General features: G+C 36.0%; 1 protein-coding gene across 2 annotated transcripts in view; it reads right to left on the minus strand.

Moving 5' to 3' along the window:
- LOC100891683 (methyltransferase-like protein 24) overlaps window positions 1–17,984 on the minus strand; it is a 41,648-nt gene that overhangs the window by 16,127 nt on the left and 7,537 nt on the right. For both annotated transcript variants that reach the window (XM_030994759.1, XM_030994760.1), the window contains exon 2: window positions 14,206–16,295. In XM_030994759.1, the coding sequence (XP_030850619.1) occupies window positions 14,206–14,691 (486 nt within the window). In that variant the 5' untranslated portion in view covers window positions 14,692–16,295. The remainder of the gene's footprint in view (window positions 1–14,205; window positions 16,296–17,984) is intronic.

Here is a 17,984-nt window from a genome sequence, read left to right on the forward strand (position 1 = left end):
GAACCAACTTCATGACAACGATCACTGAATATTTTCAATTGAACCAACTTCATGACCGATACCAAAAATTTGTATTACCTTCAGGATAGACATGAAAACAACATTAAGTAAATTAAAGGGTTTTAAATAAACCAGACGCACCGATCAAAAGAAAATGTCTAGTTTTGCTTCCAACCTTGGACCTACTAGGTCCATGTTCCAACTATTTATATCACTTCCGAAAACAATCTGCTAGTGGCTGAGAATGTGATTAATACAGGCGACTCTTATCGTCTTACAAATAAGATTAAAGTTACGGTAGTTGATTCTTTATAGACTTAAAGGGTTAATTCTATTGATACGCCCCTGTAAACTTGGTTGGAGGAATACATGCCCGACTAGTATCAATTGTCCTTTGTGTCTGTGTTTCATCATTATCGAATTTTTCAAGGCACCATACAAAGTATTATCCCCAATCTCCAATGTGTATTAGAGGGCGAGAGCAAGTGGTTTGAATCGCACATGTTGTTAAATTATTTTCGTTTTCTGTAACTTCTCATGTACTTTCTTAAGTTTAATGTATTTACCGTGTTAGGCGCCTTGAGCATCTCTTGGGGTGGATATGTGCGCATTATAAATGTTGTTATTATTATTATTATTATCAGTCAGTCAGCATGATTGAGATGAACCATTTTTGCATACCCTGGATCTTGATTCTAACCCGCATTATTCTCACTTCAATCCCCCTGGTACAAGTACAATGTGGTACATTTTAGTATATTGTACATGTATTAGTGTATTGTCATTAAAACACGTCAAATATACAGCTGTATAGAGCTGATGTTGTTGCTGTTTTCATCGGAAAATGAAATCATGTTTAATATTCAATGAATATAAAAAGAACCAGGGTATATTAAACTGTAAACTCAATTCCTGATTCATTCAACAGATGTAATATTGCAAATAACATTGGGTCAGGTTAAACAACAAAAATAAATAAAAAGATAATATTGTAAACACTGGGGTCTTTTAACTTTAAATTTTGTCTAAGTAGGCTAAATTGTCAGGAAAAGAGTATATCAAGCAATGGACTTGGAACGGTGGTGTAGATGTCGAAAGATAGATTATTCGTAGAAGTGATAGAATGTGAATAAATAAACTGTATTCTCTATTTCTCTATTATGTTATAAGAACTAGTAAATTTATTCATCCATCTTCAACCTTGGTCTGATACTAGTTATTACAATTACAATTTTGAAGACGGTATGTTTTTCAAACAATGCATTGAAAGCATTGCTTTTCTTTGTATTCAGATTTTTCGAAGACCTTTTTCATCCATATCTCTCCTTTTTTCAAATCCGCCACTTGATTTGACTGTGGAGTCTGGATGTTTAAGCTATTTCGGAAACTGTGAAGACTTACTGTGGTTGCCATGGTAGAGGTCAAAGGCCACATCATGATCGGATGTACGTGCTTGACCCTCAAGATTACATGCTCATTGTAATGCATCCTCAAATTTCCTGTCTCTTTACCTCAATACTAATTCTCAGAGTCATACTTTGTCTCGGTATGTATGTCCCGTCGCAAGTTTCAGTGATTCTGGCGATGTGTGTCACCCATACACAGTTAAATCAGGGAGTTGGAATAGCGCTATATGAAAACAAAACTAAACAACTAATGAGATGTAACCGTGTCAGTAAAAATAGGGAAGGAAAAATCAAATGTCACATTGCGCATTTTGGTTTTAAAAACCACAAAACATGTATAGCAGCTACTGAGGATCACTGACCGTGCCCTCCCCTAGCTCTTGTAAGCTCCTCTATCAAGGTATCATCTGCTGACCTGATAATACACGCGACCTCTGACTGACTCCGACCCACATTCTCAGTCGCGACATATTACGTAACTTGTTAAATTTGATGATGGGAGATACAAATATCCCGAGGATGTTTTTCTTCTTATGACCGAGATTTATCACCTAACGTGTGTTCTCATGAGGTCACGTGCCGCTTGTTCGGAGCGATCTTCCAAATCGCTCCCCCCCCCCCCCCCCGATAATCAAGACATGACTTTGTTCCATTCCAGAAAATGATGTGGTAGTTCGTAGGCTCACCGCAAAAAATGGCAGTGTAGTGTCAACGGATGTAATGTCATCTTAGCGTTGAGCTGAGGTGATGAATTATGTTTTATTATATTGCATTGCATTCATTTCAGAATTCCAACAGAAATAAGAAACTAGTCAAATCAAACGGTTTATTATTCATTAATGCTCACACAGCTTTAACACTTAGAACATTGTACTTGTTTTGGGTCCAACGCAAACAATAAAGATAATTATATACTTCGAAGCACCTCCGGCTTCGTCAATAGTTTGGTGGTCGGTTTGAATAGATTACACATGAACACCTGTCCTTATATGTGCAATCATTTCTAAATTAAAAGCGGGAACTACTAGTAATCTGGTTTGCATTTTTTCAGCTGACTAGTTTGAGAAGAGGGAGAGGGGGAGGGATTCAGTATTTCCGGTATGGGCCTATACGTATTTGATTCTTCTTTTTTTTTAAATGTAAATAAAGAGAACTAATAGTGGGATTTTGAAAGATGATCGATGAAATCAGGATCGATGAAACTCAATTTGCCAACGCTATAGTGCCTTACGGTAATTACGTTAAGAGAATATGCGTTTGTTTATGCTAATAAATGTTTTTAAAACAAGAAGTTGTACAATATCTGTTTTGTATATTATAAAAGCCAACTGTCATGTTTTACTAATACCAAAAACTTTGAAATTTGGCGAACAGTGCAATTCCGGATTTGTTCTTCAAAGAATTAAATCAACATGAAAGGCAATCTCAACCTGCGCATATCATCTCTTTCGTGCTTCACTAAAGACTAAGAAAGACTAAGCCAGTATATTAAACTTGGACAGTATTTTCAACTGTGGTCTAGTATGTTTAAGATCAACATCTTGATCATCGTTACAGAAACAAAGGCTAGGCAAAGGATTTTATTGTCTCCCCTTTCTACCTCCCACGGTCCCACTGGGAAAATGATCTTTATGACTTTATCAAACCTTCAAAGGATATACATTCAATCATACAACGACCATCGTCAAAATCTATTCTTTTCTTCAATATAGGTACCCATATACACCCCACTCATAAGAGAGTACCCCAGCTTATTGGATTTATATTATATCTGACATTTCATATTCCTCTGCGCTGGTGCATGAACTGCACAGTTCGTTGGGATTCAATTTAACTTTAGTTTCATATATTATTATGTTTCTCAAAATACTTCGAGAATAGATACTGTATGATCTTATAGCCATGCCTCATCATGATCATGAGAAAGTAGGTGAACAGAATGAACCGAAATCACATGCAATGCGTTGGATTTTGTTCATTTCATATCATCTTTCATTTCTTCATTTTATTTTTGCTTTATTTTATTTTCATTTAGCCGAACATGAAGATGAAAAGAAGGATTTGATCGATGACATGAATCATAACCCACACGCCCGGAAAGAGATCAACATGAAAGCATTCTTATTTCCGCTTTGTGACCTTAATAAAAATGTTATATTCTTCAACTGATTTGATATTAATCACTTGCATTAAAACCAATAATAGGCAAAAACAAGTATGAGATGTCAAGAATTAACGCAAATATCACTCTCTACATAATAATATCATGTCAGATAAACATGTCAGATTAAAATTATGTAGTACGATATATTTACGCACGATTCAACACACACGAAAAATACTCTATTCAAAAGGAGACAATGAACATTCAAGTGTAACCATTTTGACATACAATGCTAACAAATATCTTCCAGAAGGAAAAGTGTAAAATGCCTAATAAACAATGACTTTCACCTCCATGTGCGCCCTTGAAGACGTTGTAGTATACCACCAAGGTATTCTTGCATTCAAAGTTGGTGCCCTTTCAGCGGAATATACTCTCATAACGATTGAAATGAAGTTAAATTCAAGTTTCCTCGTAATTCTACAAACTGATATTCTGATGCGCTATCTTAACAAATTAGTCCAATCATGTCATTTTAAATTCCTTCCCCATCAAATTTGACATTGAATTCTCACTGCACCAGACATTCCCACCATATTAATATAAGTTGATTTACTGGAATGTGTAGGTGACCTGTAATGCTGGGTCATTGTCATTCAGAAGAATGCTTGCTACAGAGAGAGAGAGAGAGAGAGAGAGACAGAGAGACAGAGAGAGACAGAGAGAAAGGGGGAGAGAGAGAGAGAGAGAGAGAGAGGGATTGAATCTGTTTATGCCTAGGCCCATATTCATATGACTCTCGTAATGTACATAACCCGATTCTGATTCAAATGCAATTCTTGATGAACAGACCTATTCAGAAAAAATGACATGATTTTCTAGAATATTTGTTAGACATTTATGTTCTATCAGGAAATTCGTTCATGACTTATAGGAACATACATCGCATCCGCCTCCGGTCTAACTTACCCCGTCATGTCAATCAACCATCACCATGATAAAAAATAACTTTCTAATATCATTCTTGACATTTGATGATTGTCATTTCTCTGCCTCGGATCACGACTCGATTCTACAAAGCTGTCATGTCCGATGTCAAAGGTTAAAGGTCAGATGTCAATGAAACGATCTTGGATCAACATGACAGGATACCCCCTTCCCCTCGGATGTTTCCATCAAACAGGCCTGAGTACGAAATCCGTGTATGTGAAGGGGGCATTAGACAACGGCACCTTTAATGTAATGGAAATGACAATGATGATGTTTTGTAACTGATATATCTTTAAGAGGAAGATGGAGAAGTCTCCAACACAAAAAGATATCCGCCCTAATAAAAGGAAAATGACTTCTCAGTTGATTGCAACTACAACAACACAATAGCTAATTGAAGTTTCTTTGTTCATCTTCTCTGTTGCCATGTTCACCGAGAATGTAGCAAAACAAAGTACATTATAACATGTCATAATTGCCTATCCCTTATATACCCAACTCAATGCACATAAATGCGATTTTCATACTAAAATAATTGTGTCCCTGCCCCCCTCCACCTTCCCCAGTGTAGCCGAGGTCTGAATACGCCATTGACTCATAAAAATAATTAAATCTGGAGTAAAGGAAGCATCACGGAATTCAAAATGATTTAGTATACTTCTTTGAGATGGAGCAGATATTGTTAACAGAGAAAGAAAATTCATTCCAGATTAGCTTTTAAATCTGTCAAGCTCTCCCACTCACTTATTAACTAGATAATATTATTCTGAAGCTAATATTATTTTGATATGTGATTGAGACGTCGAGGGAGTTATAAAACCAGTCTTCATCAACATTTTCAATTTTATTCACCCCTCCCACTCACTTTTAACTTATCCTCTGTATAGCATTTAGAGTAACAGAGAATGCTCTTTTCCGTTCTTTCTTATCTTATAACTGACTTATTCATTATTTGCATTTAATTCTAAGGAGCAGAATTTCTATTGATCAGAAGTATCCGGAGACCAAATTCGCACCATTCAATTCGTTTCAAATCTGTTTGCAACTGTTTCATTTCATGTTGTGTCGGTGCACCCAATCCCTTCAGGTTGTAGTCTTATTCCATGTAAATTCCCTGAATGTTTATGCACAGTCCCGGGCAATTACTTCTATGTTATGTATGAAAACAAGACTTAAGGCATGGTAAAATATGAGTCATCTGCCTTCTATTTGACTGTGTTTTATTTGACTTTGGCTTTCTCTAGTGGTTCACCTCAAAGATGCCAATGAACACAGCTGGAGAAAGAACAGGGACAGAAAGAGAAAATGATAGAAAGGGAGAGGAGGAAGGGAGAGGAAGAGAGGAGAGACGTAGAGAGAGGGAGGGAGAAGGTGATGAAATAAGATGAGAAACACGGAACAAAGATCATTCACCATCATAACAGCAACTCAGCCATAAAACTTCCCCTGTTTTTGTTATCGTTGTGATTTAAGTTTTACTCTACCTACTTTCAATATCTTATAATTAATAAATATTGCTGGAATTCGTGAAAACCCTTTATAGGACATTCACGTTTAAAAATAAAACTATTTAAATATGAATCTTTCTGGATAATTATGTTAATTGATATGGATTTTTGTTGTTGTTGTGCATAAACGGTTAAATCAGAATACCTTTATTAATTGGGTAGGAGGGGAAAATAAATAATAGTGATACGACCACTAAGCATAACACGTGAATGGATCTTCTTCTGTTCTTGCTTTCTTTCTTTCTTTCTTTGTGAATTTAGATTATTAGCTTATCCCTTCCAATCAATGAATTACATAAATCACTTTTGTTCCTGTTTTGACGTAATTATTGTTATCTCTTAATTTTCATATCATACACCATGTACAATGGAACACACAACATGCACATCTTAAGAACACTTACATGTTGAGGGACCTGACCTCTACAAGCTAAGCTTTAATTAGGGCTCCTCGTCTTTTTCTTCTTTTTTTTTCTCATGTAAATGCATTAAATGAACTTGATTCTTATAAGTGTTCCTCTTATATACTTTGCATGTTATACATATGTTAAATTGTATTACATTCACGTTGGAAGAAAGACAAATAAACTTGAACTTGAACTTGAACATGTAAAGCGACGATCTAATAGCCAATAATGATACTTATGGTACATTTTGTATCCATTTATTTGTCTACATCGACCTAAATAAAACTTGATTTCATGTTTAACACGATCGCTACTAAATTGAAAGATCAACCTTTTTATTTTGTAATTTCTTACTTGATAAAAATTAGTTGGGCTGATGATGTCATGTGGAAGATTTATTATTTGTGGTCCAATTTCTTTAAAAAATAACGCCACTGTGGTGCTCTCATTCTCCTGTTTTCATCCATTTCAACTGGTTTTAAAGATTCGATTACCTTTGATACCGTACCAATTACAATAATTATATTTATAATGATAATGATAGTAATAATAATAATAATAATAATAATGATTATAAGAATAACAATGATATTGATATTTTGATACCAATATAAAGAGGGCGAAAGACGGATCGGGGGTATACTGTTCGGTTCATTGAACCATAGAGAACCATCATTAGACATGTCAAAGAGTTTGATATGAGTCACACAATGCTCTTACATTCTTAATTAACCAGTGTCACTTTGCCTTAAGGTCTCCTTAAGGCGGCTCACAGTATCACGTATCTCCATCTCAACTTCTCTCATTATATGACCCGCTCTTGAATCTTGAACTGAACACGTCTTCGATACCCCTCAAAAAGACTTCGGCAGATGTAATCAGAAACGACTGAAATGCCACGATACTCGCAAAGGTGCATCGGGACATTCTCGCAGTTCGGGCTAACGCTTCATGCATGCCTGAATAACAAGTTTCTACCTTCTTACACAATATTATAGTTTTAAATATCATTTAGTAAACAAAATACAATATATTAAGTATAAAAATCGTATAATCTGGCAGCTAAATGCCCGAATATGAAGACATGCAGTCACCTTGCTGAGCGAATATATTGGAGGTGATGTTTGCCCTAATAAAGCTATTTGAAAATGCTCACTCCTCCCACCTTGTCCGCCCACATATACTAGTAAGTACTTTGTAAATACTCTTTGTCTGTTCATGATGTCATGTATCATGTTCATGACAGGGTTCATCAATGTTTTATTTGCTTGACAGAGACGATGCTATATGAGAAGACCAGAACAGGAATGAGCATCACTAACAATGGACACACTATACTTTGCTTACGACTTGATCAAGTACAGCAAACTGATTTCATGGACCTAACAACGACTGTTCACAATGAAGGACCTTCGTCTGTCTGCCAGTGAAACACTTGCAATAGAATAAATCAAATATTAACCCGACGGGGCCATTATTTTTCCTCAACGTTTTCTTCCATATATAGTATTGCCGCTTGCTCGTTAGGCAACCAAGTCTGTGGATTATTATAAAACTTGACCTTCCACGTCTAATTCTGAAAATGATTTGAACAGATGTAGACCTAGAGAGGAGGGGAGAGGTAGTAAACCAACTCCATTCCAGAAACAAATCGTCTCAATTCAAACCAAGTGTTCTTTGACCATGGACCTCCTTGCATTCACAAAGCGTTTCCACATAACGATCGTCTGAGAAATAATCCGTGTACAGATCGAGTTCGTGTTTTTACCATTGAACGCCTGTACCACTGTGTACACGTTGTGATATACATGTAATCACCATTTGATTAGCAGATGAGATATACGTCGCTTAGTGTGATGATAAACTGAATAGCACGATATCATTATTCTTTGCAGACTTTATTCACCTCTATGCAACTAATCAAAACACATTTTAAAGAATATATAAGATGAGGTTTTTGTTTGTGGTATTAATTATGACAACTTTACATTTTAATTCGATGAAATTATGAATGAGAACGCTGACCAAGGGGTACAGGGCGCACGCCAGCCCCCAACCAACGAAATTCACTGTTAAAAAGTGGATAATCTTCTTGCTTGGCGCCTAAGCTCCCTTGCATAATATATCTATAGTATTTCAACTTTTATATGGTAGGAGATAACAAAACCATAATGAATTTCATTGTGTGTTACTATGGAATGCATGTTTGGAACAGGGCCAGGTCTATATAAGCTGAGTAACATAATTGACGAAACACACCGTCTAAACCATCTTCTTGGTGAAGTTAAATTTAAGCAACTTTCCTCGAAATTGATTAAATCTTACACGTCTAAAAAGCCTATCAACTGCCAAAAACATTCAAAATGTCAATAACCCAGTTTCCCGGACTGCAATATTAAAGCTAAACTCAATATGATAGTTTGAGAACTTAATGCATCACAATAATTCAACGCTGAACCGCCCGATAATGATCAACTTGTATAAAGTCTAATTGAATGGTTTTAATGTGATAACAAAACTCGTGATGAACTATAGATTTATCTGAAACCTGTCAAACGTACTGAGGAGAGAAAGCGTAGTGATATGACATTGAGATGAACCATCTAGTTTGGAGGTCAATGACCTATCAGCCTCGTGAGCCTCGTGAGTGAATCATACAATCAATATTGGATTTAAAAAATATGAAATTGAAATACTCAGTTTCATTATTATTGTATCATCATAATTTAAACAGAACTCCCACATATAAACTCACAATTCTAACTCAATTAGTCATATAATGACTCGGATATAATTATGTAATGTTCTGATCGCTTGAATTTCATTTTAGATTCAGAGAATTACTTACAGTCGAATGAAAACAGAATTGCAAAAGATATATGTCATTATCAGTTGGAATATTGGAGATTATTTTGTTATTTCAATATAATTTTAAAGGATCTGTATTAAATGTATTGTTCATCATCATTATCTAAACCTAGCAGCCACTACGGCTTATCGATTCGGGTGATGAAGGAGAAGAAAGGTAGTTTGGAAGTGCAATGGGACACGTGAGGCTATATGAATCTAAACAAGGTATTTGGCATCACATTTGAATTGTCGATAATATTTTGTATTAATTTAGCATCGTAGTTCCCTTTAACTGTTTGATTGTGACTAGGCGTGTAACCTATAGAGAGTTGATTAGCTTCACGCTGTGGCTTTGTGTGTCTCCTCCTTGTAAGAGTTCAATATTAACGAGATTCCAAGGCAGTATGGTTCGCACATGTGAAGCTGTGAGGGGTTGTATACACCACATCACAACCATAACCATTCAAACACACTAAAAAAAACGCAATTTATTAACGTTATTATATTACATGAAAATTGTGAACAAAATCGTAAATATGACTGTTTTTGTATGTTTATAGGATCACGGTAACATAGTAGCCGAAGGTCACTTGACATACAAATACATACTGACTTTAGAAGATGAATATGGGTTCTATACAATCATTATCAGTATGAGCTAATAATAACATTCATAATATCACATAATACCATATCACATCTAATACCGCTGGATATGTCTAACATGATTGTATAGCAATGGCTATATGAATTTTGAAAGGTTGTGTTTTGTTTTTAGGTATTTCCTACCTATGTATGATAATACATACATAAAGCTTTGCACTGTTTGCTGTAATGTCACTAATGGCACAAGATGATTTGGACGACTTTTATGGGGGTTAGATTTTAATAGCAGGTTGCATTTTTGTAAATATACCATGATACATATAGTTAGATCCAACAGTGGATTATTCGTTGATGTATAGGCCCAAATAGACTGATATTAATACTCATATTCCCAAGTCAGTAGGCCTATGTATTTGCATATTTTCAGACCAGACATCAGCATGTTTAACCAGTCGAGGTCAACAAATATAACTAGTAAAGCTACACTTCTAAACGAGAATTTGTAAGGATGTTATATGGTAATGGCAATGGACAAGTAATGTTAACAAGGTTCTATTAGGGAAATGACAAATTTATCAGAATTGAAACACTGATTCAGAATGAACAGTGAAATATGACAATAATATCGTATGTCTGTTGGGGGTGAATTTTTGCTGACCCGTAATGTGAGATATTGGAAACAGCGGGCAGGCGGCTGTCTTTTCATTAATTCCTCCACCTCTTTCTATCACTCTCCCTCCCTCTCTCTCTCTCTCTCTCTCTCTCTCTCTCCCTGTATATATATATATAGATATATATATATCTCCCTCTCTCTCCCCATTTCTCTCTCTCTTCCCTGTCTTTCACCACTCTTCGTCATCTGAGGGCGTCTATAATTGTGTCTTTCACATGCAGGTGTGTTAATATTTACCCCCCCCCCCCCTTAGGTGCATTCACTAACTAGTGTATTATATATACAGAGAAAAAGGAGTAGGTCGCAAGAACACAGAACACGTTGAACGTGTTCTGTGTTCTTGCGACCTACTCCTTTTTCTCTGTATATATAATACACTAGTTAGTGAATGCACCTAATAAAACTGTCTTATAAATCATTACCATCTCAACGGGTTCTTTTCCTCCTCGCATTACCTTGAAAGCAACAGGTATAAAGTAAATTAACATATAGATGTCTATTTTATCGTGTGGGGGATTTTTTAATGTGAAGCGAACATGTCTGGTTAATAATCTTCCAGTGATCTACCGGAAGAGAAAATAAAAGCCTTTTGAAGAGAATTACAATCATATTGGATGGATAAGGTTTAATATATACCAATTATTACATTTAAACTACGTCTAGTAGTGACAGTAGTAGTGAACAAATATGGCTCAAACATGGTTTCTGAGTTTCTGAGTTTAGGAGGTATTATGTCTTCAGGAATGAACATGCTTACAATACTAATGTTTAGAGAACATAACTCCCATATGCTTGTGATGTCAATAGAAGCAGAGTGTGATTATTGACCGGATCAGTATGGCCATTATTATGAGTAAGATTTGAATTTGTACTGCTTTTAAACGGGTAGAACTCGTTTCATAAGAAGAGTAATCTAGATAGACGACCTGGCAACAGGGATTTGTAGGCAGATCGTATCCAAGAATGAAATGGAAATAAATCAGGTTTGATTTTACAAAGGGAGCTATTGCTTTCGTGAACTGAGCGAAGAATGGTAGATTGTGAATGTTTGTGAAAGCTAGTGATCAGGTATCCACAGTAGTGTACTTACATGTACAGTACATGGTACCTCTACAGGGCACTCCCTGGTCCAACAGACGAAAGATAATAACTCAACATTTTATTTGAGTATTTCATGCAACACGCTGTCCATCTCTGCAAAGAAGGCCTATTAACATGTAGGGAGGGGGGGGGAACCTGAGTAGATTTTTGCGTTTCACCTAAGTGTGTATATGACCTGATAGTTAGAAGCAGACCAGACCAGACCATGCTATTGACCCTCAGACTGGACATTAGTTCTTGACCAGTATAGAACACTAGCCTCTGGGTTTGCTTCCTTTCACTCCTTCACTCCCGATCTGCCTTTGTGTAGATTTGACTCTATAAGGTCAAGAGCGATGGAGTCATGTTTCATACTTGCTAAGCACGTTCCTTCTCTACAGGTGTCGGAATTGTCAAGATAACGTAACCTTAACGTTTCACCCTACATTGATAAAAATCTTATAAAAAGTATAAATGAAAGTAAATGCACGGTGGACAGATCTTTTCAAATGATTATTTGGAGATTTTCAGGCAGAACAGAAACTTGCATCAGTCATGTGTATTACTCGATGTACCTGTACTGTTGAGGCCCAAGACGTTTTTTCGTATAATGCACTTGGCAATGCTTCGCGAGCAAAAAACATTCAAAAATTCTTAGTTTTTTATATCCCTCAAAACTACACAATATTTATTTTATTTGAAATTGCTATTCTCACATATCTCAAATTCTCAATCAACATTCATGTACATCATTTTCGTTTTTAGTGTGAGAGAATAGAGGAGGAGAGAGGTTCTAACTATCAGGAAAATAATGGCATTTACGTTACTCACATGAATTAAAACATGTATTGTAGACACAGAAAGGCATTTATATGAAAGGAAGAGAAAATAATGTCAATCTTGTACCAAATTTATTTTACTCTGACTCTCTCTCACTAGGCAATAAAAGAACAAATATAGAATTACTTATATATTTCTGTAAATTAGTATTCCGACTATAATTATAAATAGATTCTCACTGAAGGAATGAAGAAAAAATACATTATAAAATCGCCAACACTCCTCCCCCTCCTCCCCCTCTCTCTCTCTCTCTCTCTCTCCTTTTCTTCTTTCTTTTTTTTTCTCTCTCTTATTCAGTCATTCTTTCTCTCTGTCTCTCTTTCCTTCCCCCTCTCTCTCTCTCTCTCTCCTTTTCTTCTTTCTTTCTTTTTCTCTCTCTTATTCAGTCATTCTTTCTCTCTGTCTCTCTTTCCTTCCCTCCCTTCCCCCCCCCCCCCCTAGAGCTCTCTCTCCATCTCTCTTGCTCAGTTTCTCCCTACCTCCCCTTCTATCTTCCTATTCTATTCTATTTCCCCATTCCTATTATAGAGCGGCACTTCAAATAAAACCGCAGGTGTTTTGATTTATTCAGTTAATTAATTCGCTTACTCTCTCGTTTCGACACCTTTCGGCACAATCGTTAGCTTATAATTACTACCACTCGAATGTTATCGCCTCAAATAACTAATTGAAATTCTTCTGCTTCACAGCACATCATGCTTATAATTATGGACCTATACTACCATGTTATATTAGACCTCTTATTGATGCTTGATACGAGACTGGGTACAGTCTAGTCCAACTAACCAATAAATACTGTACTCTCAAACGGCGTTTTATTTAATCTTCCCGTATATACATGTACATTTTATGTAAAACACACCTTTATTACCACAGAACGCCCAATACGTATTGGGTAAATCCTTGTAGGCATACTTCATTATTCTACATCAGACTCTCTGGATAGTGGATACACTATATGAGGAGTGTATGCAACATCGTAATACTAATTAATATACCGTCAATTTGAAATGAGAAATACAGAACCTTTATTTATTCCATCTTTTTATATTCTCTTGTTCCATTAATTGTAAAGTATCACTAGCTCAATGTAGTTATGTAGTTATGTATTAAAGAATATCAAACGTTCTTTAGCAAACAGGCAAATTCATAATAAAACACGCATACATTTCAAAGAAGCATTTTCCTATAATTTTCATATAAGCAGCGGTACGAACGCTTGCCTGCCCACACACATTGCATTATCTGTGTTTACATGTACGAGACAAAACAAACACACAATTCTGAAGTACTATGTTGAACAACTTTATGATAAAGACGTAACACCCAGTTGAACCTTGATTTTACTCTCAACTCAGAACCGCCTTTGTATTCACTCGAAAGGGGATGGAACAAAATACACCCTAACAACGGCGGATTGTTTGCTTAGTAGGCAAACTCATGCTAGCCTAGTCGGTCGGCAGTTCGTTTTTTAAGTATTGGGAAAATATTATAGGCAGGACATTAATAATTCATCATATTTTATTATGAGAAGCCTGGTCTAAAGAACGCTGGAGAATTCTGATCGTACAACACAAGTGGAAACTTCAAAAGCACAGCACAGCCATATGCCTCCTTTTTTTCGGGGGGGGGGGGGGGAGGGGGTAATACATTTTCTTCCAATATAACATTTACAATCTTGGTACCTTGGTACTTTATATTGTTAACCCCTCCCTCAGAAATAGAATGAATCTAAACTCACCTCCGCCGCATACTCATCTCCAATGGATGAAATCCTCTTTGATAATAAGGCCTTTCTACCAAGCTGGTACTGCACCCCTGAGCCTCCTTTATTACCCCTCTCCTCCAACATACCACTTCTCTCAATGGCTCCTCCTACTCCTCCAGAATTCTTTTGCTCGTCAATGATATCAATATATAACAAGTCTATATCGTCATTATCATCCTCCTCATCTCTTCGAGTCCGCATCCGTTCTCGTCTCGCTGTTTTATCGTTAAAAATTAGTCTTTCATCGTCATCAGTTGGGAAACGTTTCTCATAATTCCTTTGATTTGATAAAGATGAATGCCGATTTAATCGCGATGAGGCTGCTGCTCTGTTGGTAAACTCATACTGAAGATGAAGACATATTAACATAAACAAACATCCGATAGAAATCAGTTGCATCACAATTCTACGCCCTAAACTGCGACCAAAAGGTCGACTTAAAGACAGTAACATTCTCATTTTAAGTCAGTTAATCAAATTGCAAGGAGCTCAAGTCCTAAACTGATCATCACACATTCTTGCAGCAGAAAGGGATCTTACAGAGTAAAATAAGTATTTGATGCTTTTCTCAACTGATATGTGTTTATTTCCAGTATTTTAGTTAAAATGTATTCGCTTTCCTACATTTTAGAGTTTTGCTTCCCGAATGAAAATAAATGATAAAAGATAAATCGAAAAAGATCAACATGAGAAAGCTTGTTTCCTGAATAAAGGATATCTGATCTTTGGCAAGCATAATACGATGGTTTGAAAGCTAGAGCATGTAGTTGCACGTTCAATGGTAAATGGTCGTCCACTCTCATCTCATGTTATGCTCTATTATCTCGATAAGGAAACGCGATTGATCCATGACATGAACTCTAATATCGCAATTAATTCCAAGAAAAGAGGAATGTTTTATTCCAGACTCCGCCACGTTCTTGTAATTATCGATAGATGTGTAGGATGATTTCACAAGCACGAACACACGAAACAAGGTTAATATCATTACAACTAGTCACGTGATTTCAAAACCGAACTCTGATTGGTCACATCATGCACGGATGTCGACCATTGACGTAAATTCACCTCTAACAATCGCAATGAATCGATATGATAGGTGTTTATCAACAATAGTCACTGATCATGTAGTGATTTCAGTTTGAGACTAAAAAATTGAATGAGCGATCAAAGTTACTTTAAAACGTTCACTGACAGCTTTTTGATGAAATCCATTTACCGCGATAATGTGAAGAAATCGGCGAATCACGTAATATCATCATAAAATGAGAAATATGGTAGTGATGATCGTGTTTCAGAAAGCAGTTGATCTATGAAAGAGACAAACTTCTTCCTCTGTCAAGCACCCCCATCTCCCATCGAAGACAACCATTCAAGGATGAATGCGACCCAACTCGTCATTTAGAACTCTTCATCAATAAGCACTCATATAGCATGGCTATTTTTCTGCTCGAATCATCTTGTTTCTTTCGTCGTCAACTGCTTGCTTGGCGATCGACAGAAGGAAAGAAAATCAATCTGACAGCTGGATTTATATCTAGGTTTACACGGATCATCTAAAGTGACATTTTAAGATTCCATGTAGCCGATAGGATTTAGAGAATGAGGAAGGAATGGATTGAATGCCGATAACCTTCTTGACCCATTCAAGAGCATCACCAATCTCATCTTGAAGTACGAACCAAAACGAATCTCATCAAGATGTTGAATATTTACATGCATGTCTTATCAAATTCAGCTGATTGGTCCTGGTAGCAAGCTTTTCTCGTTTTAATCTTAAAGTTGATAAAAAATAAAAAAAACATGAATTAAGCTGTTTTCAGCTGTTTAAATTATTCTGCAAAGTAGATTGTTGGATTTTGATTGTTGCTCCTTGCCGTTTTTAATCATGAAGATGCGTTGATCAAGAACTCTCTGCAAAACATTTACTGATGAACAAGTCCTCCTCATTCATGAAGACACGGTATACTAACCAAAGTGGTATTTGGTGGAGAGGCGTAGGAGTAGGTCAGTCTGCGATGGTATCAAGCTCTAGTCGGGTGGTCTTTAATCGGTTGCTTATTCTGTAAAGATAAAACACAAAGTCACAAGTAGTAACAAACAAATATTTAGAATATTTTCCCTATCATTATTGACTGGGAGATATTCCCATGAATACACCATGAGCATGATGAGGCGATAAGAGCAATGCCACGCATACTTGGGTAAAGCTTTCCTATCAGCAAACACCCGTAACGATCATGGGTTAGATTTCAAACAACTTGAAATATCTATCAGTTTCTTTTCAACCTAAAAACTGTATTCTTATATTGAAGCTTTACAAACTTGCTTTCATGTAGGTCCCATCATCATTTCTCTCATTTAATCAGTACTCTATATTGACCACTTATCTTTATGTTATTTATTATGTATTGTTATTGATCACGCACAAAAACAACTTGTACTTTATTTTGAAATGTATATGTAACATGAGAAATATGAAAATAAAGGAAAGGAAGAAAAAGAAGGAAGAAAACAAGCTATTTCTAGAGCTCTATCTCTAGGTATATGCTCTTTCAAATATTTATAGGAAGTGGCTGTATATCGACATTCTAAAAATCTGAAACATCTCTAAAATATAATATTAAGAGCTTTCTGCGCTTTATATATTATCTTTAATTTAAACTTATAAGAGATAATGATAGTAAATCATTTGAATTAGTTATGGCATCAATATTTCCAAACACAATACTAAGTAGTCTGGTCTATTTACAGACTATAATGTAAGACAATCCCCTGCATGGTCTCATATTAAGTGATGCATCTTTCCCCTACATTATAACAACAGCGAGAAAAGAAAGGTGGAAATATGATAGAACAAAATGTGAAGAGAACAACGGTGATATGATATATAACAATGTTAATCCGTTGACTACTGAATTGTTTCATTCCCATAAACTTAGAACAGAAGCCAATCTGTTCCAGGAGGCAGTAGGTTAAGAGAGCAGCGGTGGTATGATATATTGCAATGTTAAGAGAACCGCAGTAAATTTCCTAGCTTGATTATGTTGTCTGCTACCATATGCGATATTGATGTCATAAAATTTCCTGAGACAAAGAGAAGATGGATGAGAAGATTGATCCAGGAAGGTATCCATGTAATTAATGAGTGCTGGAGATTACCCACGTCATGGCTTAATTAATTCGGTGTTTATACCGTCCATGGAATTCCAACACTGATGACTAGGTCTACAACATATTCAAGAAAGAAAAATGAAATCCATGCTGTATTAATTTGGAATGTGGTAGAGGACATCTTTAAAACAGGAACATAATTTTATCAACAAGAAAACGGAGAGACATCGGATCGTGTAGAAAAGAATATTACATTAGCAAGAAGAGAATCGAAAGAATATTAAGATTGATGGTGTACACGGTGCAAGCAGGTTTAATGATAATAATTATATAGAGGGCATATTCCTTTAATATACAAAAAGTCGTGTTCAAGTGCGCTTTACTCTCTTGTAATTAACAGAAAGGGTGAGTTTTGAGAATTTTGTTGAAGGTATTGAGATGCACATACTGTATATATTCACATGATACATGATGGTTACAACTTTAGGAGTGATATACGTTTTTTTTTTTTTAAGTTTAGTATTTTGCTATGGAAATACTCGAAATTTAGATTAGACCTGTACTGAATATGATTATGTCTATGGACGGGGGCGGGGGCAGTGAGAGGCGCTGCACGCATGAGTATTTTTCCGTATCAA

This window comes from Strongylocentrotus purpuratus, unplaced genomic scaffold, assembly GCF_000002235.5.
Source record: "Strongylocentrotus purpuratus isolate Spur 01 unplaced genomic scaffold, Spur_5.0 spur5_scaffold_21, whole genome shotgun sequence".
In the NCBI taxonomy this organism is placed as follows: domain Eukaryota; kingdom Metazoa; phylum Echinodermata; class Echinoidea; order Camarodonta; family Strongylocentrotidae; genus Strongylocentrotus; species Strongylocentrotus purpuratus.